The following is a 25,159-nucleotide window of genomic DNA, read 5'->3' as shown; positions in this document are numbered from 1 at the left end:
GTGCTCTTTTGCGGTGTTAAAAATCCGGTGTAATATCGGTGTAACCGGTGTAATACCGGTGTAACAGTAGAATAAATTTACACCGTATCGGATTATGGATATTACATGATCCATAAAACACAATTAATATTCAATATTTCTCAAAATTTATTTAAGAATTTTCAATTTATGAAATTGCGCAGAAATCGATTTAATGAATGTTATACAACAAGTTAAATAATATTTACAATATTAAATGTTTAGGAACAATATAATCATTATTTTTATCGTAACCATGATGTTTCTCACAATATAATGGATGTTTTAAACATGACAAATCTACAGCTGTGCAAAAATAAATTATCTCTATGAAAATCATTTAAAAAACGTTCAAAATTATTGTAAAATTCTTCTAAAAATGTTTCAAATTTGTTGTAAAAACATTCTAAAACTGTCGAAGAAATGTTCCAAAATTGTCTCAAAAATATCCGAAAAATGTCTCAAAAGTATTCAAAATTTGTTCTCAAATAGTTAAAAAAATGTTTTAAGATTATTCAAAAAAGGTTCCACATAAGATTTAAGGACAAAATTTCAACTAAATTGCTTCAAATAAATTGCATTGATTCTAAAATTATCTTAGAAGTATTCCGAAAATCTTAAAAAAAATACTTAAAAGTTATGAAATAATTACTAAAATTCACTATTTTGGAGTTTCCGATTATTTATATGATGTCCAAAAATTGTCCTTTAATAATGGTGTTAAAGTAACACGGATCGAAAATTTACACCGAGAGACTTTCACACCATTATTTCACACTACACGGCCGTGTAAAGTGCTCCGGGTCCATCTTTACATCGAAATTTTTGACAGTGTATTTATTTTAATCACAAACATTTATCTACTTAATATTTTATTATTTTAAACTTTCTAAATTAAATACTAACTTTTATTGATTATTTATTTTCAATTATTAAACATAAAAAATTTAATTATAAAAATTGTGTTAGTTAAAATATTATCAAAACCAGAAAATTTATAACACCGATTTAACACCGAAAAAAAATATTTACACCGCGACCGGTGTTACTGTTACACCGATTTCGGTGTTGAATTTAACACCGGAATTTTTAACACCGTACACCATATGGACTCAAACCGATTTTTTTTTACAGTGTATATAAGCATATATAATTATATATACTTATATATAATTATATATGGGACTATACAGGGTGTCCCAAAAGTCACAGATGCCATTGCAGCATCTGATGAAAAAAAATAATTCTGAGACGAAAAGTCCTTAGCCATTTTTCAATTCGCATAGATAATTAATTATTAATTAAAAATAACGTCTCTTTATTTGTTAGAGAGAGAGGGCGCTAGTGTCCAGTAAAGTATGTGCCAAACAAAGACACAACTAACTGTATGACTAACTAGCTAACGTAGTCACACATATTTACTTACACATTCACACGTGCAAGCGTTTTCGTTGGAACGCACTTGACTTGACACTAGTGCTCTCTCTCTAACGCATAAAAGGACGTTATTTTAATTAATAATTAATTATCTATGCGTCTGATTAAAAAATGGCTAAGGACTTTTCGTCTCAGAATTATTTTGTTTATCAGATGCTACAATGGCGTCTGTTACTTCTGGGACACTCTGTATATAATCTTGCATGGCTGTATATTGCTCCATATAGAGTCATATATAATTATATATGATTACATAATGACTATATATTGTTAATGATTACATTTCATTATTAATGACTTTCAATAACAAATTAAGAAGCCTTCTTTTCATGTCAGGTACATCTTAGTCTCTAAACCGTATATTGGACAGAAACAAGATGGCCAAGTGATAATTTCCAAAGCAGTAACAAAAGCTTTCAATTCTACCAAAAAGTCTTCTGAAAGTAGCATCGAAGCGTGATCAGCGATCCAATTTCTCTAAAAAGTAAAACAAAACAGAAAAGTTAAAGATAGTGCAAGATACTTAAACTTCGGTACCGCTAACATTTCACCCCTCCCAGCCGGGCGATGTTCAATTCACAAATAGGGATGAGCATGTTTCGCAAATAGTTAGGAAAAGGATCTAACGCCGGGATAAAGTGGTATCGGAACGAGACGATCGTCGAACAGATGCCGGAGTAATAAAACAAGAGCTTCCTTTCTCTGTTCTTAGGTCTTACCACCAATCTCCCGATCTTCCATCCATACAATTTCCCCACTCCAGCCACTCACGCGTTTTCCCATTTCGCTGGTATGTATATACATACTACGAGCAAAGAAATAACAGCGAAGCAGCAACAACACCAACAACGGAAACAACAACAACGAGGACGTTAAGTCTATAAGGTCGGGCGAGGAAAGAGCCGCCAACTAGCGTTTCTCTTAATGGGGCAAGACAAACTGCACGCCGTACGGTGTTTAGTGTTTCGGGTTCCATTTCATCCTCAGGGGTTAACATGAAAAGGCTCCTTTGCTGGGATCTAGTAGCTCGTTGTAGATGGCTGAGTTAACTGATGCCCATCTTTGTTTCGGGGTGACTTTCCGATCTTGCCAATGTCCCTCAATCTTTTACCAAACTATACATTTTCTTGCCACTTATCGCTTTGGGTATCTATTGCCATTCAGTCATTTGTCTTGTCGAGAACGGAACAGGAGCTGCAAGTGAGAGATAAAGTTATTGGCGATATAAAGGAACTGGAATAATTTCGATAGTATCACTAACTTTAAAAGAAAGTTGTTTCTTAGTTTTTGTTGTTTAAGGATCGACATTTTTTTTTTTTAGACATAAATTAATAAGTTTTTTGAAAACCTTTTGACAATATCTTGATCAAGTATCAAGATTAGACATTTAAAAATTTATTTTTTAACTATTCAAGAAAAATTTTTATTTTTTCAATTATTAAAAACAGAATGGTGAAAATTACCATTACTTCATTATATTTTGTAGCTAATGTATTAAAATAAAAATTAATGATACGTTTCGATAATTAAATGCAATATTTTCGATTTTTTTCAAAATCTCCCTTAGCTAGGCCTTATTACCCGCCGGTATCTAATTTTTATACAAAAAACACAATATCATAAAGTAAACACCCCCATTATTGACACTATAAGAGTGATCATGAATATTTGAATTTTTTTTTTGTGTTTCAAATCAATATTGTCAACTTTTTTTTATAGGACACCTCAATCATTGTTTTTACTTATATAATTTAATTAATTAACTTTAATAGCAATAAATATAATAATTATTATATCAACTTAAAACCAACAGGTCGAATGTATGTATTATTGACAGCGCAAAAAATTTAAAGAGCCGATTATTGACATACCATTGACCCTATTATTGACAGGTCTTTTATTACAGTTAAATTTATATCAACAAGAATCATTTTTACTAACTTATGCAAAATTATTAATAATTTTTATTATTTTAAAATTCGTTTAAGACCTAGTGTTACGTTTTGGCAAATATTAAATTTATTAAAAATTTTATTAATTAATATTTAAAATAAAATTTGATTTAAAATAATAAATTAATCGTTATTTGAGGTATCTCGTAACGGAAATACCTCGAGATAACAGATTTCTGGAACGTCAACGCAGCCCAGTAGACTAAACAGTCTACGTTGTGGGATTTGGACTGCGTTGATGTTCACATAGGGTAACCTGAGATGCAACGTTGCTAAAAATCATTATAAAATCCCAATGTAATAATTATTATATAGCATTCTGTCTCCAGACTTCTTCTGGAACAGTCAGTCCGAGGACTTAGCAGAGGAGCAATCTCTGCTGGTCCGAGGCTGAACCTGCCTAATCCTTTTTAAATAAATCTTATTAATTGTCAATCGATTAATATGGATTATTATTAAAACCTTATCCCCCAGAGTGTAAGCGCTTTTATTAGCTGTTTTCCACCCTGGTGAAATCGCCGAAGCGCTAGCCATCGTTCAGGCACTCTAAAATCACCTACCTGAGGCAGGTTAATTGAAAGTAACATAAAATTTTATAAACTTAAATTTTAAAAGTGACTTCGCGGAGTAAATTAGTGACACGACCCACCTGGAGTCTATTGACATCCTAACGAGGTCAAAATCTGGACTTAAATAATTTTTAAATTAATTTACCAAAAATTTGTAAACGTAACACCTAGCTTTTCTATATTTTTTACCAGGTTTCTTTTAGCAATTTTTTCAAGTCCCAAATACTTTGATTCTTATAAAATCACTTGGCAGTTTGTAAACATTAATACGTTGATATGTATGCTGAGGGGGTGAGGTTACCTTACATTATGGCCAACGTCGTTAGTTGACGCAAGTTAATTTTTGTATCCCCATCATTGACATCTGCTATTTTTAAATTAATTTTAACTCGATAAAGGATAAATAAGTGATTATATGGTTATTTAGACTATAAATAATCTAAAATAATTTTAAGCAATGGAATTACATGAAAAAAAACATTGAGAAATCTGGATTTGAAAATTAACGATATTGTTAAGAAATTACGAACGTATGAGCAATTTTGTCCTACTTGAAAAATTGAAATTTTTTTGCAATAAATAGTTGGTTTATACCTTGGAATTACATTTTACTATTTTTTAATTTTAAAAATATGTAAAATTGTCATGAAATTTCAACAATTGTATATATTGACAGATTTTAATAATAAAATAGGGGCTTTTACCTTATTACATAAATACACAGAAAAAAAGGTTCACTTGAGCCAAGAAAATATTTTTCTTCCTAATTATTTTTTTGAGCGAAAAAAAAATTTTTTTTGACACAAGAAATTTTACTTATTCCAACAAAATTAATTCTCTTGCTTTAAGAGGTACGTATCTTTATCCAAGAAAATTTATTTAAGTCAAGAAAATCTTGTTTTGAGAAAATTCAGCCTCTTGCTCCAAAAAATTTAGTTCTTGATAGAAGTGAATTTTCTTGTCTTGAAAAAATTTCTCTCTTGCTCCAAAAAATTAAATATCTTGATAGAAGTAAATTTTAATTAATATTTTCATTGATTAACATGTCAAATGGGAAGATTAAATAATATTAAATCATTTTTTTTCATTCGATATGTATAATTGCACGCTAAAATAATATAAAATGGGTATCAAATATTCAAAAAAAAAATTTTCTTAAGGTGAGAAAATTTTTTTCTCAACTGAAGTAGGTAGAGCTGCTTCTCTAAAGTATCTAAAAATCTTGATCAAATATAAATATTTATTGTATCAAATATTTAAGATAATTTGAATTAAGAAAAAATTACTTCCACCAAGAATAGAATTTCAAGAAAATTTTTTACTTCAGCCAACACAACTTCGGTCTTCCTTCAGGCACCCGAAAATTTTCTTGAGCCAAGAATTTTGTTCTCCAGTCAAGAAATTATTCTTTCTGTGACAAAATTTTCATTATTCTCTTAATAATATAAATAATGTTGACTATCAACTATCAACTGCTATAACACGTGTAATTAACTCATATATTCTTTACTTACTAATAACACAACCTTTCATACCAGCAAAATTGCACTCCACCACAGAAAAAGCTTCTAAATGAATAACAAGCAATCGAGAAAACAACCGTTGGTTAAAGAATAAAAATAACAATAACTCATTACATTTTAAAATTCACCACTCATTTCATTTCTCATTCCCCGATAGAAAAACATATCCAGCAAGTTATAGCGGTGAAAAAGGGGAAGAGAGGTAGCGATTGGTGGGTCGTTTTCCCTTGGCATCGTTCGCTCAGAAACCCCTTTGCTATTCCAGCTTCCAGCGCCTTACACGCTCTTATATACCAGAAGTAGCAACCGGTACTTTTGCGAGTCGGAGTCGAGTCATATATGGGTTTCCGCGTTATTCCCATATAGACAAAGTATCCGAGAGCATTATCTTCGTGCATAATGCAAACACCCGGCGCACGAAGCCTCTTCCACCCCTGGCCCCTTCCCCCAGTGGCACCCATTCCAAAACCCAAAGCCAGTGTGCCTCCCACGGTACCTCGAATTGCCTCAACCCTCTTGCTCTACCTTGCTATCTTTATACCTACGCAAGCGCCAAAGAATACATCCACACTCGTTCCCTTGGAATCTCTCACGTGGAATTCTCTTCTACCATACCCCCTTCCAAAGTATTTCGTATGTTATTTTATTGTGTTGTGACTCAATAGTATTGCTTGGGAGTACGACTGCTTTTCCCCGTTTCTGTATTACGTATGCCTACGATCCAGGAACTTTAGTACCCCGCTCCAGCCTCCTGCCTCCAGACCGTAAACCGCTCACCCCCGCGGCATCCCCTTCTTACGTACTTCTACCACCTAAAACACAAGCAATGTATGCAGATACAACTCAGTACTTAGCATTAAGTATTAAAACGCAAAAAGGGATCACGTATTATCACTGACTACCGCAGAGCAGGCATCATATCATACGTGCCAGCTTGGGACCACAATTTATTTATTGCCATTGAATTTTTATTTCTGAGTATTATTCCTTTTTCTGGTATTACGGATGGGAATTCATTTGTGATTGGCTATTGTATTACAGTTATTTACTTATGCACGGTGAAAAAAATTTAGCTACAGGAACTCTATATTAGATAGTTAGTTGTAAAAAGTTCCAGTAGGTTAACGCATTCTTATGGTAATAATACCGTTTGGCTCTTATAACTCTATGTCGTTAAGCTCGGAGAACCCAACGTTATTTACCTATCACAACTCTACAGGATCGTTCTGAGACTACACGGAAAAAAAAATTTCGTTCCGGTAACCTAACTGTAGAGTTACCACAACTATACACAGTTTACTATTCGTTGTAGAGTTACAGTAACATAATGTTATTTAGTTCTGATAACTCAATGTTGTTGAGCTCTCAGAGCTCTACGGGATTGTTCTCAGAGCCAAACGGTATAGTTGGGAGCGCCCTACGTTGCGCAGTAGTGGTGCGCTGACATATTTCATAACCTTCTAAAATGACAAACAGAATTATTTTGTTACTCATCCATTTTATTAAAAATATATGAAGACAATTAAGTTTCCAGTTTATTTATTTAAGGAAATAGGTTTTTTTTTGTGAAATTAAATTTCGTTAGAACAGTTTTGTATTTATGGTTTTTCAAGGTTCATTTGCAGTGACTGTTAATTTAATTTATTAGTTTAGTATATTGTGATAAGCAATAAGTTATCTGAATACATTAAAAAGACCCCATTTAACACAAAATAAAATTTGTTTTCGTTTATTTATCTTTTCTTGTGCATATACGGTAGTGATTTTATGTCCAATATTTATTGATATAATTAAAAAAATAAGATAATTTTGTGACGACCATATTTTTATTTTACAAATAATTTTTATTTGTAATATAAATTCTATTGTTATTTTATTTCGATTATAATACTATTCTTATTTGTCATATACAATTATTGTTGGCAATATAAATTCGTTCTGCCGCATTTATTTATTAAATTATCAATGCTAAATCGTAAAAAAAATTACTAAGCAGACTGCCAAAAATTTGTTATAGTCTCAGAACGATCCTGTAGAGTTGTGAGAGGTAAATAACGTTTAGCTCTCAGAGCTCAACGATGTAGAGTTGCAGGAGCCAAACGGTATTGTTACTATAAGAATACGTTAACCTACTGGAACTTTTTACAACTAACTAACTACTATAGAGTTCCTAGAGCAAAATTTTTTTTTTGAATATTTGATACCCATTTTATATTATTTTAGCGTGCAATTATACATATTGAATGAAAAAAAATGATTCAATATTATTTGATCTTCCCATTTGACATGTTAATCAATAAAAATATTAATTAAAATTTACTTCTATCAAGATATTTAATTTTTTGGAGCAAGAGAGGAATTTTTTCAAGACAAGAAAATTTACTTCTATCAAGAACTAAATTTTTTGGAGCAAGAGGCTGAATTTTCTCAAAACAAGATTTTCTTGACTTAAATAAATTTTCTTGGATAAAGATACGTACCTCTTAAAGCAAGAGAATTAATTTTGTTGGAATAAGTGAAAATTCTTGTGTCAAAAAAAATTTTTTTTTTACTCAAGAAAATAATTAGGAAGAAAAATATTTTCTTGGCTCAAGTGAACCTTTCTTTTTGTGTAAGGTTTTCCTCATTTTTTTTTTTTTAAAGGTACCTTTCAATTATAAATTCGTTTAATCTGAGAGAAAAGTATCATTCATAGATCTTAACGATTATAATTTATAATATATGGATTTATCGATATTAATTAGAAGAATATAAAAAAAAAATGTTTCTGATATAGTTTGTTCACATATTTATTTATTAATATATAGCTTATTATTTATTTATTAATTTATAGCTCATTAATAAAAAGTTTTTAAATTGAGAATATGTTACTTTAACTTGTCTATTATCAATAATTTCTTCTTTCATCAAACTAACAACGCTGTCTATGGAAATATCAAATTCACTAAAAGATTCTGTAGATGTTACACTAGTAGCTTCACTAGGAGCTTCACTAGAAGCTTCACTATTACTGGATGAAACACTTACTTCATCGAACTCGATTTGCGCAGAATGATCACATAAATCGTCGCATGAGTGAAGTCTGAAATAAATTTAAATTCTTAGGAACAAAATTACGTAAATTTTAAGTATTATTAATCCGAACAAAAACAATTTCACTGTAAAAAAATCGCGCCAAGTCCACGTTCATAAGACTATTAAGAAAAAAAAAATTTGTTTTTTTCTTTACAAAAATATATAAAATAAAAAAATTAAAAAATCCAAGTAACCGATATGATTGTTTATGATTTTCGGAAATTAAAAAAAATTTTGTTATAAATTTAAAAATTAAGAAAAAAAGTTTGGAACGTATTTAGTGTGCGCGGTTGCAAAATTTAAAAAAATTGAAATACACAATGACGCACACCAAGTACGTTCCAAAATTTTTTTCTTAATTTTTAAATTTATAACAAAACTTTTTAATTTCCGAAAATCATAAACAATCATATCGGTTACTTGGATTTTTTATTTTTATTTTATATATTTTTGTAAAGAAAAAAAAAAAATTTTTTTTCTTAATAGTCTTATGAACGTGGACTTGGCGCGATTTTTTTACAGTGAAACTGTTTTTGTTCGGATTTTAGTATTTTTTGTAATTATAATAAAAATTTACAATTGGTACCAACTTAATTAAATCTCGCGTTGGTTGCATTTTTTATAGCAAACTATCCCCTTGAAACTACAGTTTATGTAAAAATAATTCCAGCGCACCCTGGTGGGTGTAGATGCAAGCTGTGAAATATCTATTTTTAACTGTAGTTTCCCATCTAATGAAGGATTACTATGCATTCTCGAATTATTTAGTCTGTGGCAGATCACTTTGCCCATCGAAAAAAAAGTCAGGATCGAAATTTTTGCGTTGCTATAGTTTGTGCTGATTAAATTTAATAATTTCAAGTAGATTAATTGTTATAAGTGAATATAATTAATTAATAACAGTCAAATAAAGTATGAATTACTGTTATAATATACAATTTAGGAAAAAAAAGTACCGTAGAATTAAATAAAATTTTGCAACCTCAAAATACCGTTCTGCTTACAGTAAACACAGTCGGTAGTCTGGCGCTCCGTTTACAGCAGATTTGAACGGAACTTGGCGCCAGATTCTACCGAATCTGTGGATGATTTAAAAAATTACCTAAATCGTTTACGATTCATTGTAGAGTTACTGTTGAACGATCCGTAATTCAAGTTTTTGGAACTTCTGTGTAATTTCTAAAAGTTTTTGGTTCAAATTAAGTTTATCCACACAGTCTAAACAAGATACTTTTGTATACGCTGTTTGAAGTAAGTCGTCAATTAGATTTAGTTTATCCGCACAATGTGAACAAGATACTTTTGTATACGCAGTTTTACGTAAGTTGCCAGTTATTTCTATTAGTTTCTTGGTTATTTCAAGTCTTTCAGCACAATTCGAACAGTTCATTTTTTCGCGAGCAGCTTTAATCACCTCTAAATTTTTATGCAAATCAATAATTTTCCCAACAAATATCCCGATATCCTCAGGTGGAATGTCACCAAAATAACTTTCTATTAAATCGTCAAAATCGTCCCAGTAAGGTGGCTGACTTCTGAGAAAGGCGCTCAACAAATCGATGATAATCCCCCAACAGTCGGTAAAAATCGATCACCAAATCGATGATAATCCTCAACAGTCGATGAAAATCGATGATAATCCCCAACGGTAAAAATCGATCAACAAATCGATGCCAATTCCCAACAGCCGGTAAAAAAGAACACATAAAAAACGACCTTCGATATCGCAGAAACACCAACAACAACCGTCGATAAGGCAAAAACCCAAATGCCGGTACTACAGAAATCTACGTTATCGGGGGGTCAACCCCTCCTTGCTTAGTTACTAACTTTTCAAGTTCTCAATGAATGTTTACGTTAATTAGAATAATATTAAATAATATTAAGACTTATGAATCCAATTTTATAAATAAATTATAAACAAAAATAGTTGCCAGGGGACTGAGTTTTAACGTGGCCCAGTCACATATTTCCAGCACAAACGGTGCTTTGACACTTAATAAAATGGCGATAAAGCGCTATTAACAGCCCTATGGTTATTAAGTTAAGGCTAGTTAGATCATTATAGACCTTAAAAAAGGTAAAATAACACGCTGGATTTTTTTTTGGCTTTGAACTTCTGGCAGTGGACTGTTCTTAAAATGCCTGGGACAAACTTTGGTTTAATGAATTTAATGAAACAAATTGATTTTCGGGACTTTTTATTGAAGAAAATCGTTAGTTAACTAATTAAGTTTATAAACATTATGGACCAAATTATATATTATAGACGAATAACTAAAAATTTAATCTTAAAGTTTTAATTTTGGGAATGGGACAGCCCAGGGGACTGTTATTTCGGTGGTTTACTAATTTGTGGCAAAAAAACCAAAATTCATTATATTTTAGTTTTCAATGCTCCAAATAGAAATGTTTTTTCACTTTCGTAATAAATTTCTTATAGTAACAAAATGACAATTTTTCCAATAAAAAAAAAAAATGCCTGCGACAGCGAAAAACATCCTTACAAAGAATCACCCATATGTATTATTTTTCATAAAATATGATTGAAATAACTATCAAGAAGCAGAAACTATATATACATGATGGTATACTTATTAACTGTTTTATCATCTGTTGAGATTTTTTTTAGTTCGACCTACAGAGGAGATAACACCACTCGCGGGAAAATTCAAACAAAAAAATGAATAGGAAAAAGTATGGAAGTCTTTATCAAAAAGTTAACAAATTGTAATGTAAACATTCGATCTAAGTAATTTGTGTATGCCCGTGTAAAAAAAATTTGTTCCTAAGGAATGCCTCAGGAATCCCGCATCAGGAACGTCCCGCTCGTGAGACGGACAGGAACTATGAGCGGACGATTGACGGGACATATTAAAATATCGGAAGTAGCCGAAAAAGCCTTGAAAACCTGAAAATGATCTACGAGATAATTCAGGGTAGTTTCAGGTTTTTCTTCAGAATATAAAAAATTATAAAAGTGCCGCGGAAATTCCTGCAAATAACCTGAGGTTGAGTTTAGGATAGTTTCAAATAATTTTGCATAATACAAAATTAATAATAGCACCGCTGAAATCCCTGTAAATTACCAAAGGACTAATTCGAGGTAGTTTCAGGTTCTTTTGCGAGATACAAAAACGATAAAAGTATCGCTGAAAGTCCTGCAAATGACCTGTGGAATAATTAAAGGAAGTTTCAGGTTCTTCTTCGGAATATAAGAAATTATAGAAGTACCGCTGAAAGTCCTGTAAATGACCTGAAGAAAAATTCAGGATAGTTGCCGGTTCATCTGTAGTATAAAAAAAATAAGTAAAGTACCGCTACCATTCTTGCAGATGATCTCGGGGATAATTTAGGGGAGTTTCAGGTTCTTTTGCGGGATACAAAAATGATAAAAGTACCGTTCAAAAACCTGGAAATGACCTGTGGGATAATTTAAAGGAGTTTCGGGTTTTTCTTCGGACTATAAAAAATTATAAAAGTGTCGCTAAAATCATAACTTAAGTTATTTTTATTTATACCAGAGATGAACCGGTAACTATCCTCAATTTTACTTAGAGTTATTTGGAGGAATTTCAGCGGAACTTCTATAATTTTTCATATTCTGAAAAAGAACCTGAAACACCATTTGCAGGACTTGAATTAGCCCTTAGGCCATTTATAGGGATTTCAGTGGTGCTATTATTACTTTTGTATTCCGCAAAAGTACTTAAAACTATCCTAAACTTAGCCTCAGGTTATTTGCAGGAATTTCCGCGGCACTTTTATAATTTTTTATATTCCGAAAAAACACCTGAAACTACTCTGAATTTTCTCGTAGATCATTTTCAGGTTTTCAAGACTCGTTCGGCTACTTTCAATATTTTAATATGTCCCGTCAATCTTCCGTTCATAGTTCCTGTCCGTCTCACGAGCGGGACGTTCCTGATGCGGGATTCCTGAGGTATCCCTTAGGAACAAATTTTTTTTACACGGGTGACATGAGCGCTTAAGGCATGCTCATTTGGATTTTCCAAACTTTTTTTTTAAATGACTACGTTAACTCATGTACAGACTAGTCGCGAAGTATCCAACGAAACGATGTTATTTTCACATTCAATAGTAATACCATTTAATACGGAACATATTATTTATATTAATTCTAAAAAATAGTCAATTAAATATTTGAGTTTTTATTTAACTTGGTAATAATTTTTTTTTCAATTAATATTTTTTAAAAAATAATAATTTCATGAATTAAAATATTTGAACTAAAATATTAATATTGTAGTACCTAGTATATTTAGGTATCTTTTTATTGAGTTTATAAATTTTTTATACTGGCTTAATCATTTTGTTTATCGAATCTAGTAATTCTATCCATATTTTTTAAAATTTATATTATAGATCATTTTAATAATTTTCTGGGATTTTATTGAAAACAAAATCTATTTTTGTATTACAATATTTCTAAGTCTTTTAATTCATGTAATCGATATTATTTTCAAAAAAATATTAATTATAAACATATTATGACTAAGTTAAATGACAAATAATAAACTATTTTATAAGAAACATAAATTTTCAATAAATAATTAAAATATTTTATAACTATTAATTGTAAACTATTGATACTTTGCAACTCCAAAATTACTTGATTCAGAAAAATTTTAAATGATATTGAATAAAATTCATATCATAATTACTTATTTTATATTTATACGGCATATCTAAATTTTTACTATAATAAAACTTTTTTGATCGTTTTAAATATTTTTCTTCGATTGTTTTTGCATTTTTTTTTCTTTAAAATTTACATCAGTTCAAACACCATTTTTTTATTTAATTATTAGCGTAGATAGACAGGAATTTCAAATAAATTACACTTGATTTTTCGGACAACAAGAAGAAATTTAGCCAAATCTAAAAGGGTCGAGGTCAAAAATGTTCGATTTAGCGTGGGATGCTCCATATATATCATTGACTTTTAGTCTAGTCGATAAGCTGAAAATGGTACAAAATAGAGATACTGCTCTTAAAATTATGTGCAATAGCTCATTGGATCCGGAATGACGTCTAGAAAAATGTGCCAAAAGCGTGTATTAGCACTTAAAAAATTGAAAAAGTTATAAACAATTAAAGATGAAAAGAAAATGGCATTTCGTTTTTTGCCAATATTTAATAAACTATTGATATTTAAGAAATTTCAAAAAAAGATTCTGAAAGAGGAGGAAATTTCCAATAAAAAACTCCCAACTCCCGGAACTCTATCTCCATTATTTATAATTTTAATTTAACGCTGAAAATAGGTCCGCGCGTGACATTTTTAGGATGCGCGCGTGGCGTCAAAAGCGAGTACGGCACATTAATTAATTTATTTAAGGTATTGAATAATTTTTTTTAAATTTGAAAAAATTATGGTGTGTTCTGAACACTATAATTTCATTTATTCCCGTTGGAAATTTTACTTAAAGTTAATTTTTCAACAAGTTAAACAATTGTTAACTAACGAAATTTTCTCGAACTTCCGTCTTAATTGTAAGTGAAAAAAAATGTTTAAATAATGGTCGTAAAAAATTTTCGCTTCGTAGAGCCTTTCTTACATATATACTTAACAAGATCGTGCCATCAAAGTTAAAAAAATATTTATACTTTGTTTATAACAATTTTTTTACTCAAACAAAAACTTAAAAATCCAAGTAATGTTGTTAAAAAAAATTTTTTTTTTCTAAATCATCATATTATCGTTTTTTTATTAATACAAAATATTTATTGATTTGCAAAAAAAATTTTTCCCGCCATTTGTTGATAAATTTTTTATAAACAAATTGATTAAATCAATATTTTTAAAAAATTTTTTTTCACAACTTTATTACATTACAAATATTATGATTTTAAAAAAAAAATTTTTTCCTTAATAACAATTTTTAATTGTTTATAATCGTTTTTTTTATATTTCTATTGTTTAAATAATTAGTTAAGAAATTATTTTTTTTCTAAAAATCATAATTGAGAGTCCTCTATAAAGTAACAAAAAAAAAATTTTTTTTTATCAACAATTCTATTGTTTGTTAACTTACCAGTTTGTTATAAACAAATTTTCAACTTTTTTTTATTTTTTTTCTAAAACTTCTAAAATTAACAAAAACAACCATATATAACAAAGTATCGAAAAAAATTTTTTTCAATTTTTTATTGTACTTTTAAAAAACACGTGTTACAAAAGTTGCACCGGCTGCTTCGTTTGTCTACTAAAAAACTAAAATAACTTTTAAACTATTAGAGATACGAAAATAAACATTCTAGTCGATTTTATAAATGGTTAAACTATCTTTTAAATGAATTATTAAAAAAAATTTTAGTTATTACTGATTTATTGTTACGCGCATTCTAACGTAGACAAAGAGGTGGCCTATTCCGTTCCACATACAGAAGAACCGAGTACTTCTAAATCTCCCCAAAAAAAAACAAAGAAAACGATGTATTTAACTCCAGATAAATACTATTTTTAAAATTTTGATTATCATTAATATTACTTTTATTATTATTTGTGTAATTCATGCAAATAAAATTCTGTTATTAATCAAAATCAAAAGTTTTTTTAATAATACAATTATATCCTAACATTGCTTGTATAAATTTTTGCTTGTGATAAATGAATAGATAGTAATCGAGATTAATTTTTTATGAAATGAAAAAAAATTTAGAAAAGAATGCCAATAATTAATTAAAAAATGACATGACTTATAAATAAATAACTACAACGTTTATATACTTTATTACTTGACAGAATAGCCTTGAAGGTCTGTAACCGTATCTGCATTATTTAAAAAGTTAGGAGTCACGAAAGTTCGAAAAACATCGAAAAAAATATAAGTTTTTATAAACAAATGCGCGTAACAATAAATTAGTAATAACTAAAATTTTTTATAATAATTCATTTAAAAGATAGTTTAACCATTTATAAAATCGACTAGAATGTTTATTTTCGTATCTCTAATAGTTTAAAAGTTATTTTAGTTTTTAGTAGACAAACGAAGCAACCGCTGCAACTTTTGTAACACGTGTTTTTAAAAGTACAATAAAAATTGAAAAAAATTTTTTTCGATACTTTGTTATATATGGTTGTTTTTGTTAATTTTAGAAGTTTTAGAAAAAAAATAAAAAAAAGTTGAAAATTTGTTTATAACAAATTGGTAAGTTAACAAACAATAGAATTGTTGATAAAAAAAAATTTTTTTTTTGTTACTTTATAGAGGACTGTCAATTATGATTTTTAGAAAAAAAATAATTTCTTAACTAATTATTTAAACAATAGAAATATAAAAACGATTATAAACAATTAAAAATTGTTGTTAAGGAAAAATTTTTTTTAAAAAATCATCCTATTTGTAATGTAATAAAGTTGTGAAAAAAAATTCTTTAAAGATATTGATTTAATCAATTTGCTTATAAAAATTTAACAACAAATGGCGGGAAAAATTTTTTTTGCAAATCAATAAATATCTTGTATTAATAAAAAAACGATAATATGATGATTTAGAAAAAAAAAATTTTTTTTAACAACATTACTTGGATTTTTAAGTTTTTGTTTGAGTAAAAAAATTGTTATAAACAAAGTATAAATATTTTTTTAACTTTTATGGCACGATCTTGTTAAGTATATATGTAAAAAAGGCTCTACGAAGCGAAAATTTTTTACGACCATTATTTAAACATTTTTTTTCACTTACAATTAAGACGGAAGTTCGAGAAAATTTCGTTAGTTAACAATTGTTTAACTTGTTGAAAAATTAACTTTAAGTCAAATTTCCAACGGGAATAAATGAAATTATAGTGTTCAGAACACACCATAATTTTTTCAAATTTAAAAAAAAATATTCAATACCTTAAATAAATTAATTAATGTGCCGTACTCGCTTTTGACGCCACGCGCGCATCCTAAAAATGTCACGCGCGGACCTATTTTCAGCGTTAAATTAAAATTATAAATAATGGAGATAGAGTTCCGGGAGTTGAGAGTTTTTTATTGGAAATTTCCTCCTCTTTCAGAATCTTTTTTTGAAATTTCTTAAATATCAATAGTTTATTAAATATTGGCAAAAAACGAAATGCCATTTTCTTTTCATCTTTAATTGTTTATAACTTTTGCAATTTTTTAAGTGCTAATACACGCTTTTGGCACATTTTTCTAGACGTCATTCCGGATCCAATGAGCTATCGCACATAATTTTAAGAGCAGTATCTCTATTTTGTAACATTTTCAGCTTATCGACTAGACTATTTTCAAGGCTATCTGTAATTCATTAATCAGATGATATATTACGGTGAATCAATAATAATATTATTTATGACTGAATGCACTTGAATTTTCGATTGAATGATATACTATCTAAATAAGCAGCAGGAAAATTTATTGATAAGTGTAGCAGACAAATTATGGAAGACTATTATATCTGTTAAACTAATACTATTTCGACAAAAATTTATTTAAGTATTTATTATGTGTAGAACATTCAGTCTTTTGGATTTATGTTATTGACAGCAAACAGTCAGCGTCATAAGAAAAGTAATTGATTATTCCTGAAATGACTAGACAAGTATTTGAACAGCTAATTCGAAGGTTCACGATAAGATTTATAATCGGTAAAATTAGTATAAAAACCAATAAAATATTCGAGTTGTTAAAATTGTCTTCACTCGAAAAAAATCGATCGGAAAATCAAGAGTATCAAAATGATTGGTAAGTACGATGAGACTCCGCTAAGTTTTAATTGTAACTAAAATAAATAATAGTTTAAAAACTAAAAACACGCTTTTGATAGAAAACCAAACTAAAAATAGAAAATAAATTTAAATTAAGAATAGTGTTAAAAATTTCAATAAATATAAATTAATAATAGTGTAAATAAAAAATGTATTTTATTTTAAAAAGCGTGAGGTGCATGGTGTCAATAGTTATAAATATTTTACTGACAGATATGAGTAGAGTGATTATCATTTTGATAATATCTTAAAAAGCACCCCACGCTTTTTTAAAATAAAATACATTTTTTTATTTACACTATTATTAATTTATATTTATTGAAATTTTTAACACTATTCTTAATTTAAATTTATTTTCTATTTTTAGTTTGGTTTTCTATAAAAAGCGTGTTTTTAGTTTTTAAACTATTATTTATTTTTACTTTTAGTTTGGTTTATTTATAAAAGCGTGATTTTTAGTTTTTAAACTATTATTTGTTGATTATCAAAAATATTCAGGCGCGCAAATTACCCACGGAGAGTTACATACTGACATACTGACATACTGACATACAAGTGAAGCTAATAAAAAATAATTATTTATAAATATTATAAATACGGGGAATCAGAGTTCAATTTCGGAGAGCGAGCCTGAGAAACGGCTACCAGAACCAAGGAAGGCCGCAGGCGCGCAGATTACCCACGGAGAGTTACTGACATACTGACAAACTGACATACAAACTGACAAACAAACTGACATACAAGTGAAGCTAATATAAAGCGTGTAAAAAGACTAATTTAAAAAAAATTTTTCTCAGGAATTTCAGTCCAAATTATTATTGCTGGACTCACGCTTGTTGGTCCAGTTCTCGGAGCGTTACTTCCCGAGGTAATTTTTCGAATTAACATGTTTTTATTTTGAATTAATTCTTAGAAGAAGAAAGCGAAAGTTTTTCTTAAAATATGATTTTTATGAGTAGATGATGATTTTGGAATGAGAAACATTGATTTTTATTGTAGATCCATCTTCAGATGACACCTGAGGAAAGACTTAAGATATTTCGTACAGCAGGAACGGACGGTGAGTAATAAACACAACTTTCGATGCATTTACAGGACCCAAATCTGTAACTTAAGTAAAGCTAAATAATTTATACGATTTTTGCAATGATATTGCAGTACCGCCTTACGAAATAGCCGAGATTAAGTCAGCAAGAATTCAGAAAAGAGACGCTCAAGCGGGACATCGCATAAAAATAAGAGCTTTTGGCGAAGACATTGAACATTACTTGACTCCGTTAGATGATGTGCTAGTGACTAACAGTACCCGAATTCAAGAGATTCGTACCATTAAAAATGGAAACCCTGGAGATTATAAAGTAGAGGATTCTAATACTGTAAGTTTATTTTAGAAAATCACTTTATGCTGCTTGCAATGCTTCTATATATGTTAAATTTAATATGTTTTTAGACTATAGACATGATTAGAGATTACATTTATGAAGAAAAATCTCGCGGAATCACTATAGCTATTAAAAATAACAATGGTAGCAGAGAAATGGTAATTATTTCTAGAAAATTAATCAAGTTCAAAAATAACCTTTGAGCACCATTGTATTCAAAATATTCAAATTTAAACGATTATTTTATTTAAATTTCAGAGTGGAATTATTGGGTACAAAAATTTGCAAGTTAGTCCAATGCCTTCTCACCTCAGAAAATCATTAGATCTAAATCGATCTAGCAGATCTGTCGATGATGAAATCGATTCCGAATACGATGAGAAATTATATCATATAATCCATAAACTTCCAAGTATTGACGATCAAAACCTGACAGCTCGTAAGTATAATAAACTTTTTTTATATAAATGGTTGATCAAATGTAATATAATTGAGCCTCGGTATTTTTTGTTTGCAGCATTGTTCAGAGTACAGAGATCTTATTCAAATGAACAAGAATCAGAGGACTCTGATCATTCAATAGCATATCCTGAAATTCTTGTAATAGTTGATCATGGTTTATTCAAAATAATGAATTTTGATATGACTGACATGGTTGTTTATGTAATTGCTTTTTGGAATGGTGTTGATATGTTATACCGAGATTTTGATGATCCTAAGATCAGGTTAAATATCGCTGCAATAGCTGTCGCTCAAGTATGTGTTTCTTTTCCAATTAAATAATTTCCTCTAGCCTACAACAAATAATAAAGTTAATTTTAAAAACTACTTGCTTTAGGATTCAAAAGCTCTTGACTACATTAAACCCGACAATTCTGGGCTGAACGCAGACAGAACATTAGAAGAAAAGGGTAAATGGTTATTTGAAAGTAGTAAGAATGTGAATAAATTCCAGACTTGGTCGTATGATGCATCTTTAACCATGATAGGGTAAGCAAAGATTTCTGTAATCTTTACAAGTGTTACCTTCCCTGATTGCTATGCTAACTAAAATTTGTTTTCAATAAACTTAAAAGTTGGAAAAGCATGACGAAAATGATGAAATTTAAAATTTACGAATTACTTACTTCTCTAAATATTCTAGATATATTTCATATATTTCACAAATATCATATATATCAAATACGTGAAAAAATCATGTGCGTACTCAAATCAAAGGTCTCGATGAGCGTAACATCAGAATGAGCTTATATATTTAAAAACAACATTGACAAAATACAATGTAATTTCTTAATCATTGATATTTTTAAAGATACAAGCTCATCTTGATGTGACGCTCATCGAGACCTTTCATTTGGATACGCACATGATTTTTTCATTTATTTTATATACATGCATGATATTTATGAAATATTGATAACTGGGTGATTCTCTGTAAGGACGTCTTAAATCTGTACAAAATTGTCTGACCAAATTATTTTTGATTTTATTAAAAAAAAAATTAACAAGGACTACAAAACTATCAGCTTAATGATAATAATTAAACAGCCAATTTAATTTTTGTTTTTTCGATATTTGTGAGTCTTTTGCCATATAACATGACAAGGAATTGTTTGCTAGGGGCTGTTTTTTTTTATCAAATTGAAAAAAATCAAGCAAGTTATTTCAATGCATTCAACTTTTCAAATTCTCAATGAATGTTTACATTAATTAGAATAATATTAAGACTTATGGATCCAATTTTATAAATAAATTATAAATAAAAATAGTTGCCAGGGGATTGAGTTTCTCGTGGCCCAGACACATATTTCCAGCACAAACGGTGCTTTGACACTAAATAAAATGGCGACAAAGCGCTAACAGCCCTATGGTTATTAACTCAAGGCTAGTTAGGTCCTTATAAATATTACAAAAGGTAAAATAACACGCTGGATTTTTTTTTATCTAGTCGTATTATTTATCTAGCCATATTAAAGCAAATTTTAAGGGAGTTGGGAAAGAACGGATAGGGGAAAAGGGGGGACCTACTCAGTGGGAATTTTTTTTTCCGTAATTGAAAAAATAATCAGACAGCCCAGACTGGGAATCAAACCCAGATCTCTCGGTTACGCGCCAAGGGCTCTACCAGTTAAGCTATCCGAGACAAGTACTGACTACATAATAATAATATCTGGCAGAAAACTGTTCTTAAAACGCCTGGGACAAACTTTGGTTTAATGAATTTAATGAAATAAATTAATTTTCGGTACTTTTTATTGAAGAAGATTGTTAGTTAACTAATTAAGTTTATAAACATTATGGACCAAATTATATATTATGGACGAATAACTTAAAATTTAATCTTAAAGTTTTAATTTTGGGAATGGGACAGCTCAGGGGACTGTTATTTCGGTGGTTTACTAATTTGTGGCAAAAAAACCAAAATTCATTATATTTTAGTTTTCAATGCTTCAAATAGAAATGTTTTTTCAGTTTCGTAATAAATTTCTTATAGTAACAAAATAACAATTTTTCTAATAAAACATGCCCAGGACAGCAAAAAACATCCTTACAGAGAATCACCCATTTATATTGATACCTTTCATAGACATACATTCAATTTGATCTTGTTTGATTTATTTATTACAGTTCCTATAAATTGGGCAGAATAATAAATGAAAAGTTTTCTCCGAAGGTAGGTGGTATTGCTAATCTAGGAGAAATATGTCGAACAATTGATAATTCCAGTGAAGTTACAAAATGCGGGATTTTTAATGATGTAGGAAATTATCAAGCTATTCGTGCGGCAGCTCATGAACTGGGACACATGTGCGTACTCGATTCGATATTTTATTAATATTTATGAACTGATACACTTAATAATAACTTATTTTAGACTTGGTTCTAAACATGATGGTGATCCTGAAGTAGCAAGAGAATGTAGTTCAGAACTGGGTGCAATTATGGCTTCTTCGAATTCCGACAATGATGAATCACCATATTCACATTCTTTTTCAGAATGCTCTAAGGCTCAAATAAGAAGAAATTTACGGTAGGTTGCTCAATTCAGTAGGGGTGGAGGGGGTCAATTGAACCTAAAAAAAGTTCAGCAATTTTCTATTATTTGAGTTAAAACTAAATTAGTTATTTTCGATACATATGCGCAAAGGTAGGGATTTTGACGGCTTGAAGTGACGTCACAAGTTTAAGGCTATGGGCGCATTATTATCAAGACTGAGCTATTTATCCGGACGAGCGTAGCGAGTCCGGATATAGTACAAAGTCTTGATGAGAATGTATCCATAGCTTCAAACGTGTGCCTTCACTTCAAGTTTGTCAGGGTCCCTACCTTTAAGCATCAAGTATCGAACATAATTTTTTGTCATATCAATTGCAGAAGTTGGATTTTAGAGAACAGTCAAGAACGTTTAATTACTGATTATTTTATTTAAAGGCACAAGAATTACGTCACGCGAGATTAAATAGCGATGGATTAAACGCACGTATATGTTGAAGTTGTTTGCAAGATTCAACTGTCATTAAGATTCTTTTTGCGATTTTTATTCCACCTAGCGGACGTTTGTCAAATTAAAAGATAATTCGACTCATCTATAGCGTATTTAAGCGTAGTCGTGCAGAAATGTAGAGACAGATAGAGAGAGAGAAGTCATTTTTCGATACTAGTGCGAGGTAAATTAACTAAACTATAGATTGCCAGGAATTGTATTCTTTGCGCCCTCTATGTGTTGCTCGGAAATCCAACTTTTGCGGTTGATATGTCAAAAAGTAATTTTTTAATTTCCCGCTAAGAAATTTGGGAAGTTATTGGTTTTACCCCATTTTGCAAAAATCGAGTTTTCATCAAATCTCAACATTTTAAGTTCACAGGAAGCGTCCCTGACTATTTCCGCGATGCTGTCACTATTTCTTTTGTGTGTGTGTATATGTGTGTGTATGTGTGCGTGTAAGTATGTATGCCTCCTATAACTTTTGAACGGCTGGATCGATTTCATCGTGGTTGGCGTAATTCGAAAGAACTTGACCAAACTTAGATTTGGAGTACAATTTGGATCGATTTGAACCGGTAGATTTGGAGAAATTTCAATAAAACTACAAAAGAAATTTTTTCAAATGTGGTTTTTTTGGAATAACTTTGAAACGGATTTACCGATCGATTTCAAAAACTAATCAGCTCTTAACAACAAAAAATAAGTCGATCGCCGCGAGACCGGTTGAAATCGGTTGATTCGTTCGTGAGCTATCGTTGTCGAAAGGAAACCGAAAAAAGTGTTTTTTCGGAATTACTCCAAAATTCCTTGTTCGGTCCATTTAAACTTAAAGATTTTTCATGAGGCTTAAAAAACTGCGTCGAATGCTGCCAAGCGCGTAAAAATCGGTTCATTCATTCAAAAGTTATTGCGGTTTGAAAATTAAAAAAATAGTGTTTCATTAAACTTCTATCAGATTTTTGAGCTCGAAGAGCTCAAAAACGTAATAAGTGCAATTTCGAGCGCTTAAATATGGAATGAGCGGGAAGTTGCAGGGATGGCTTTTAGGGTTAACAGTTTTTCTAATTTTTTATTATTCGAATTAAAACGAAATTACACTGATAGAAGGATTTATTTGTATTAAAAAATCTTTGTTAATAGTTAACAAATCATTTATTAGAGACCACTTTTTAGTATTAAACAAATATTTCTTAGTATTTAAAATGATTTGTTTGTATTTAATAAATCTGATATTCATTTATTAAATATTAATAAATCTTTTTAAATACTAAAAAATATTTGTTAAAGACTAAAAAGCGGTCTCTAATAAATGATTTGTTAAATATTAACAAATATTTTTAACTATAAACAAATCCTTCTATCAGTGTAGTATATTGTGCAACAAGTGCGACAAGTTGTCGATTGCCCACAAAAGCGAAGTTGAACGCACGAGTGAAGCGAGTAATAGTAAATAATAAACAAATAAACCATTATATCACTATAAACTCATTTGGGGATTATTAAGTATGAGTATATTCAACTATTACAATTCAAACTTCATCAACTAATTCAAAAATTAAAATGTTATTAAACAATTTGTCATCAGCCGAAAAAAAGTTTACATATCAAAAAATAAAAAAATCTCAATTTCTTAAAATTTATTAATCGCAATTATTTTAAATTTTAATCATATCAGATTTTAACATATTAGAATCTATTTCTAAGAGGATGAAGCATTTTATCAATTTTTTCGATTTTATGTCGAGTGGTTCAATTGTCCCATGGTTCATTGAAAATCATGTTAATTGATTCATTTTTTGATTTTTTAATTAATTTTTCTCAGAGAGGAATCTGCGAACTGCGTATGGACAAAGCCTAAGGGTAGCAATACCAAACCACTCCCAAGAATATTACCAGGAAAATTGATAAGCGCAGAGGCACAATGTCCTGCGAAAAGAGGGTATCCAATTCCAGTAAAGGACGAAAGTATGTGTCGAATCCTAATTTGTAAAAATTTGACGGGTAATAGAATTATTAGTATTGACAAACCAGCGGCCGATGGTACTTCTTGTGCCGAAAATAAAGTTTGCTTACATGGACATTGTGTTGAAGAAGGAGAAGTACTCAGCTATTATGCATGTAAGGTTAATAACAATACTGAAGAATGTAACAGGCTTAAATATTGGTAAAACAGTTTTGCGGAATATATTATGTCAAACGTCGATTTAAAAAAATTTATCCACTGTACACGAAAATAATAAATTGAAAAAATCATTATAACCATGAGTTAATAAAAAATAAATTGTAAGAAATTTATTTAATTGACAACCCATTTTCGAACTTTGTTCAAATTTTTCCGCGAACAGTATTAATTTTTTTCAGATACTTCGCGACCTTCATTGATGAGTACAGCAATTGGTGAGACTTGTACCAGAAGAAGACAAAATTATTAAAATAGTTTAGTTATAAAGAGTACACAAAAATTCAAAATTAAAGTTTTTATTCAATTAATAATTTTTTTAGAATCTTTACTATTAAAAATACAAATATCGATAGCTCTTAACGGAACAAATTTGAGAACTGCATCTCAACATTTATCAAGCTGGTGTTCGGTAAATTAGGCAGTAAAGGCTGACAGCATATATTTTATAGATCATGAATTATCTTGACATACCTTAGAAAGCTATCGTAGCAATGATAAAAATTTTAAATAAACTATAATATTTAAATGAAGTATCTGTTAAAAAGTAGAGAGGGAAAATAGACCAAAAAAAGAGAAAAGTTTAAAATAACTTTTTTTATTTTTATTTTTTTTTTTTAATTTTAAAGTTCTTTAAAAATTTTCAAAATATTTTTAAATTGTATTTTCAGAAATAAGGCTTGAAAAAAAATTTTTTTTTCAATTTAAAAAAAAAAGAAAAAATTCAAAAAACACTCTGAAAAAATACTAGTTAATTTTAATAAAATTTTTTAAAATTCTGAACTTTTATG

General features: G+C 29.5%; 1 protein-coding gene across 1 annotated transcript; it reads left to right on the top strand.

Annotated features, from left to right (window-relative positions):
* Positions 1-18,108: 18,108 nt before the first annotated feature.
* On the top strand, positions 18,109-24,357 carry LOC123271716 (A disintegrin and metalloproteinase with thrombospondin motifs 5-like). The gene is made up of 10 exons (XM_044738108.1): positions 18,109-18,187; positions 18,319-18,379; positions 18,478-18,695; positions 18,770-18,859; positions 18,960-19,140; positions 19,219-19,457; positions 19,540-19,691; positions 21,330-21,509; positions 21,577-21,732; positions 24,012-24,357. Exons 2-10 carry the CDS (start codon positions 18,331-18,333, stop codon positions 24,355-24,357), a joined length of 1,611 nt encoding a protein of 536 aa, XP_044594043.1. The 5' UTR covers positions 18,109-18,187; positions 18,319-18,330.
* Positions 24,358-25,159: the final 802 nt, after the last annotated feature.

Source organism: Cotesia glomerata, linkage group LG9, assembly GCF_020080835.1.
Source record: "Cotesia glomerata isolate CgM1 linkage group LG9, MPM_Cglom_v2.3, whole genome shotgun sequence".
In the NCBI taxonomy this organism is placed as follows: Eukaryota; Metazoa; Arthropoda; class Insecta; order Hymenoptera; family Braconidae; genus Cotesia; species Cotesia glomerata.
The sequence above is the reverse complement of the archived record's forward strand: the minus strand, read 5'-3'. Positions and strand labels throughout refer to the sequence as shown.

Excerpts from the sequence above, each read along its gene's own strand:
- LOC123271716 (XM_044738108.1), top strand. The coding sequence starts at position 18,331 with ATGACACCTGAGGAAAGACTTAAGATATTTCGTACAGCAGGAACGGAC. Across the intron at positions 18,860-18,959 it reads ACAATGGTAGCAGAGAAATG|AGTGGAATTATTGGGTACAA; the intron begins GTAATTATTTCT and ends TTTAAATTTCAG. Across the intron at positions 19,141-19,218 it reads CGATCAAAACCTGACAGCTC|CATTGTTCAGAGTACAGAGA; the intron begins GTAAGTATAATA and ends TTTTGTTTGCAG.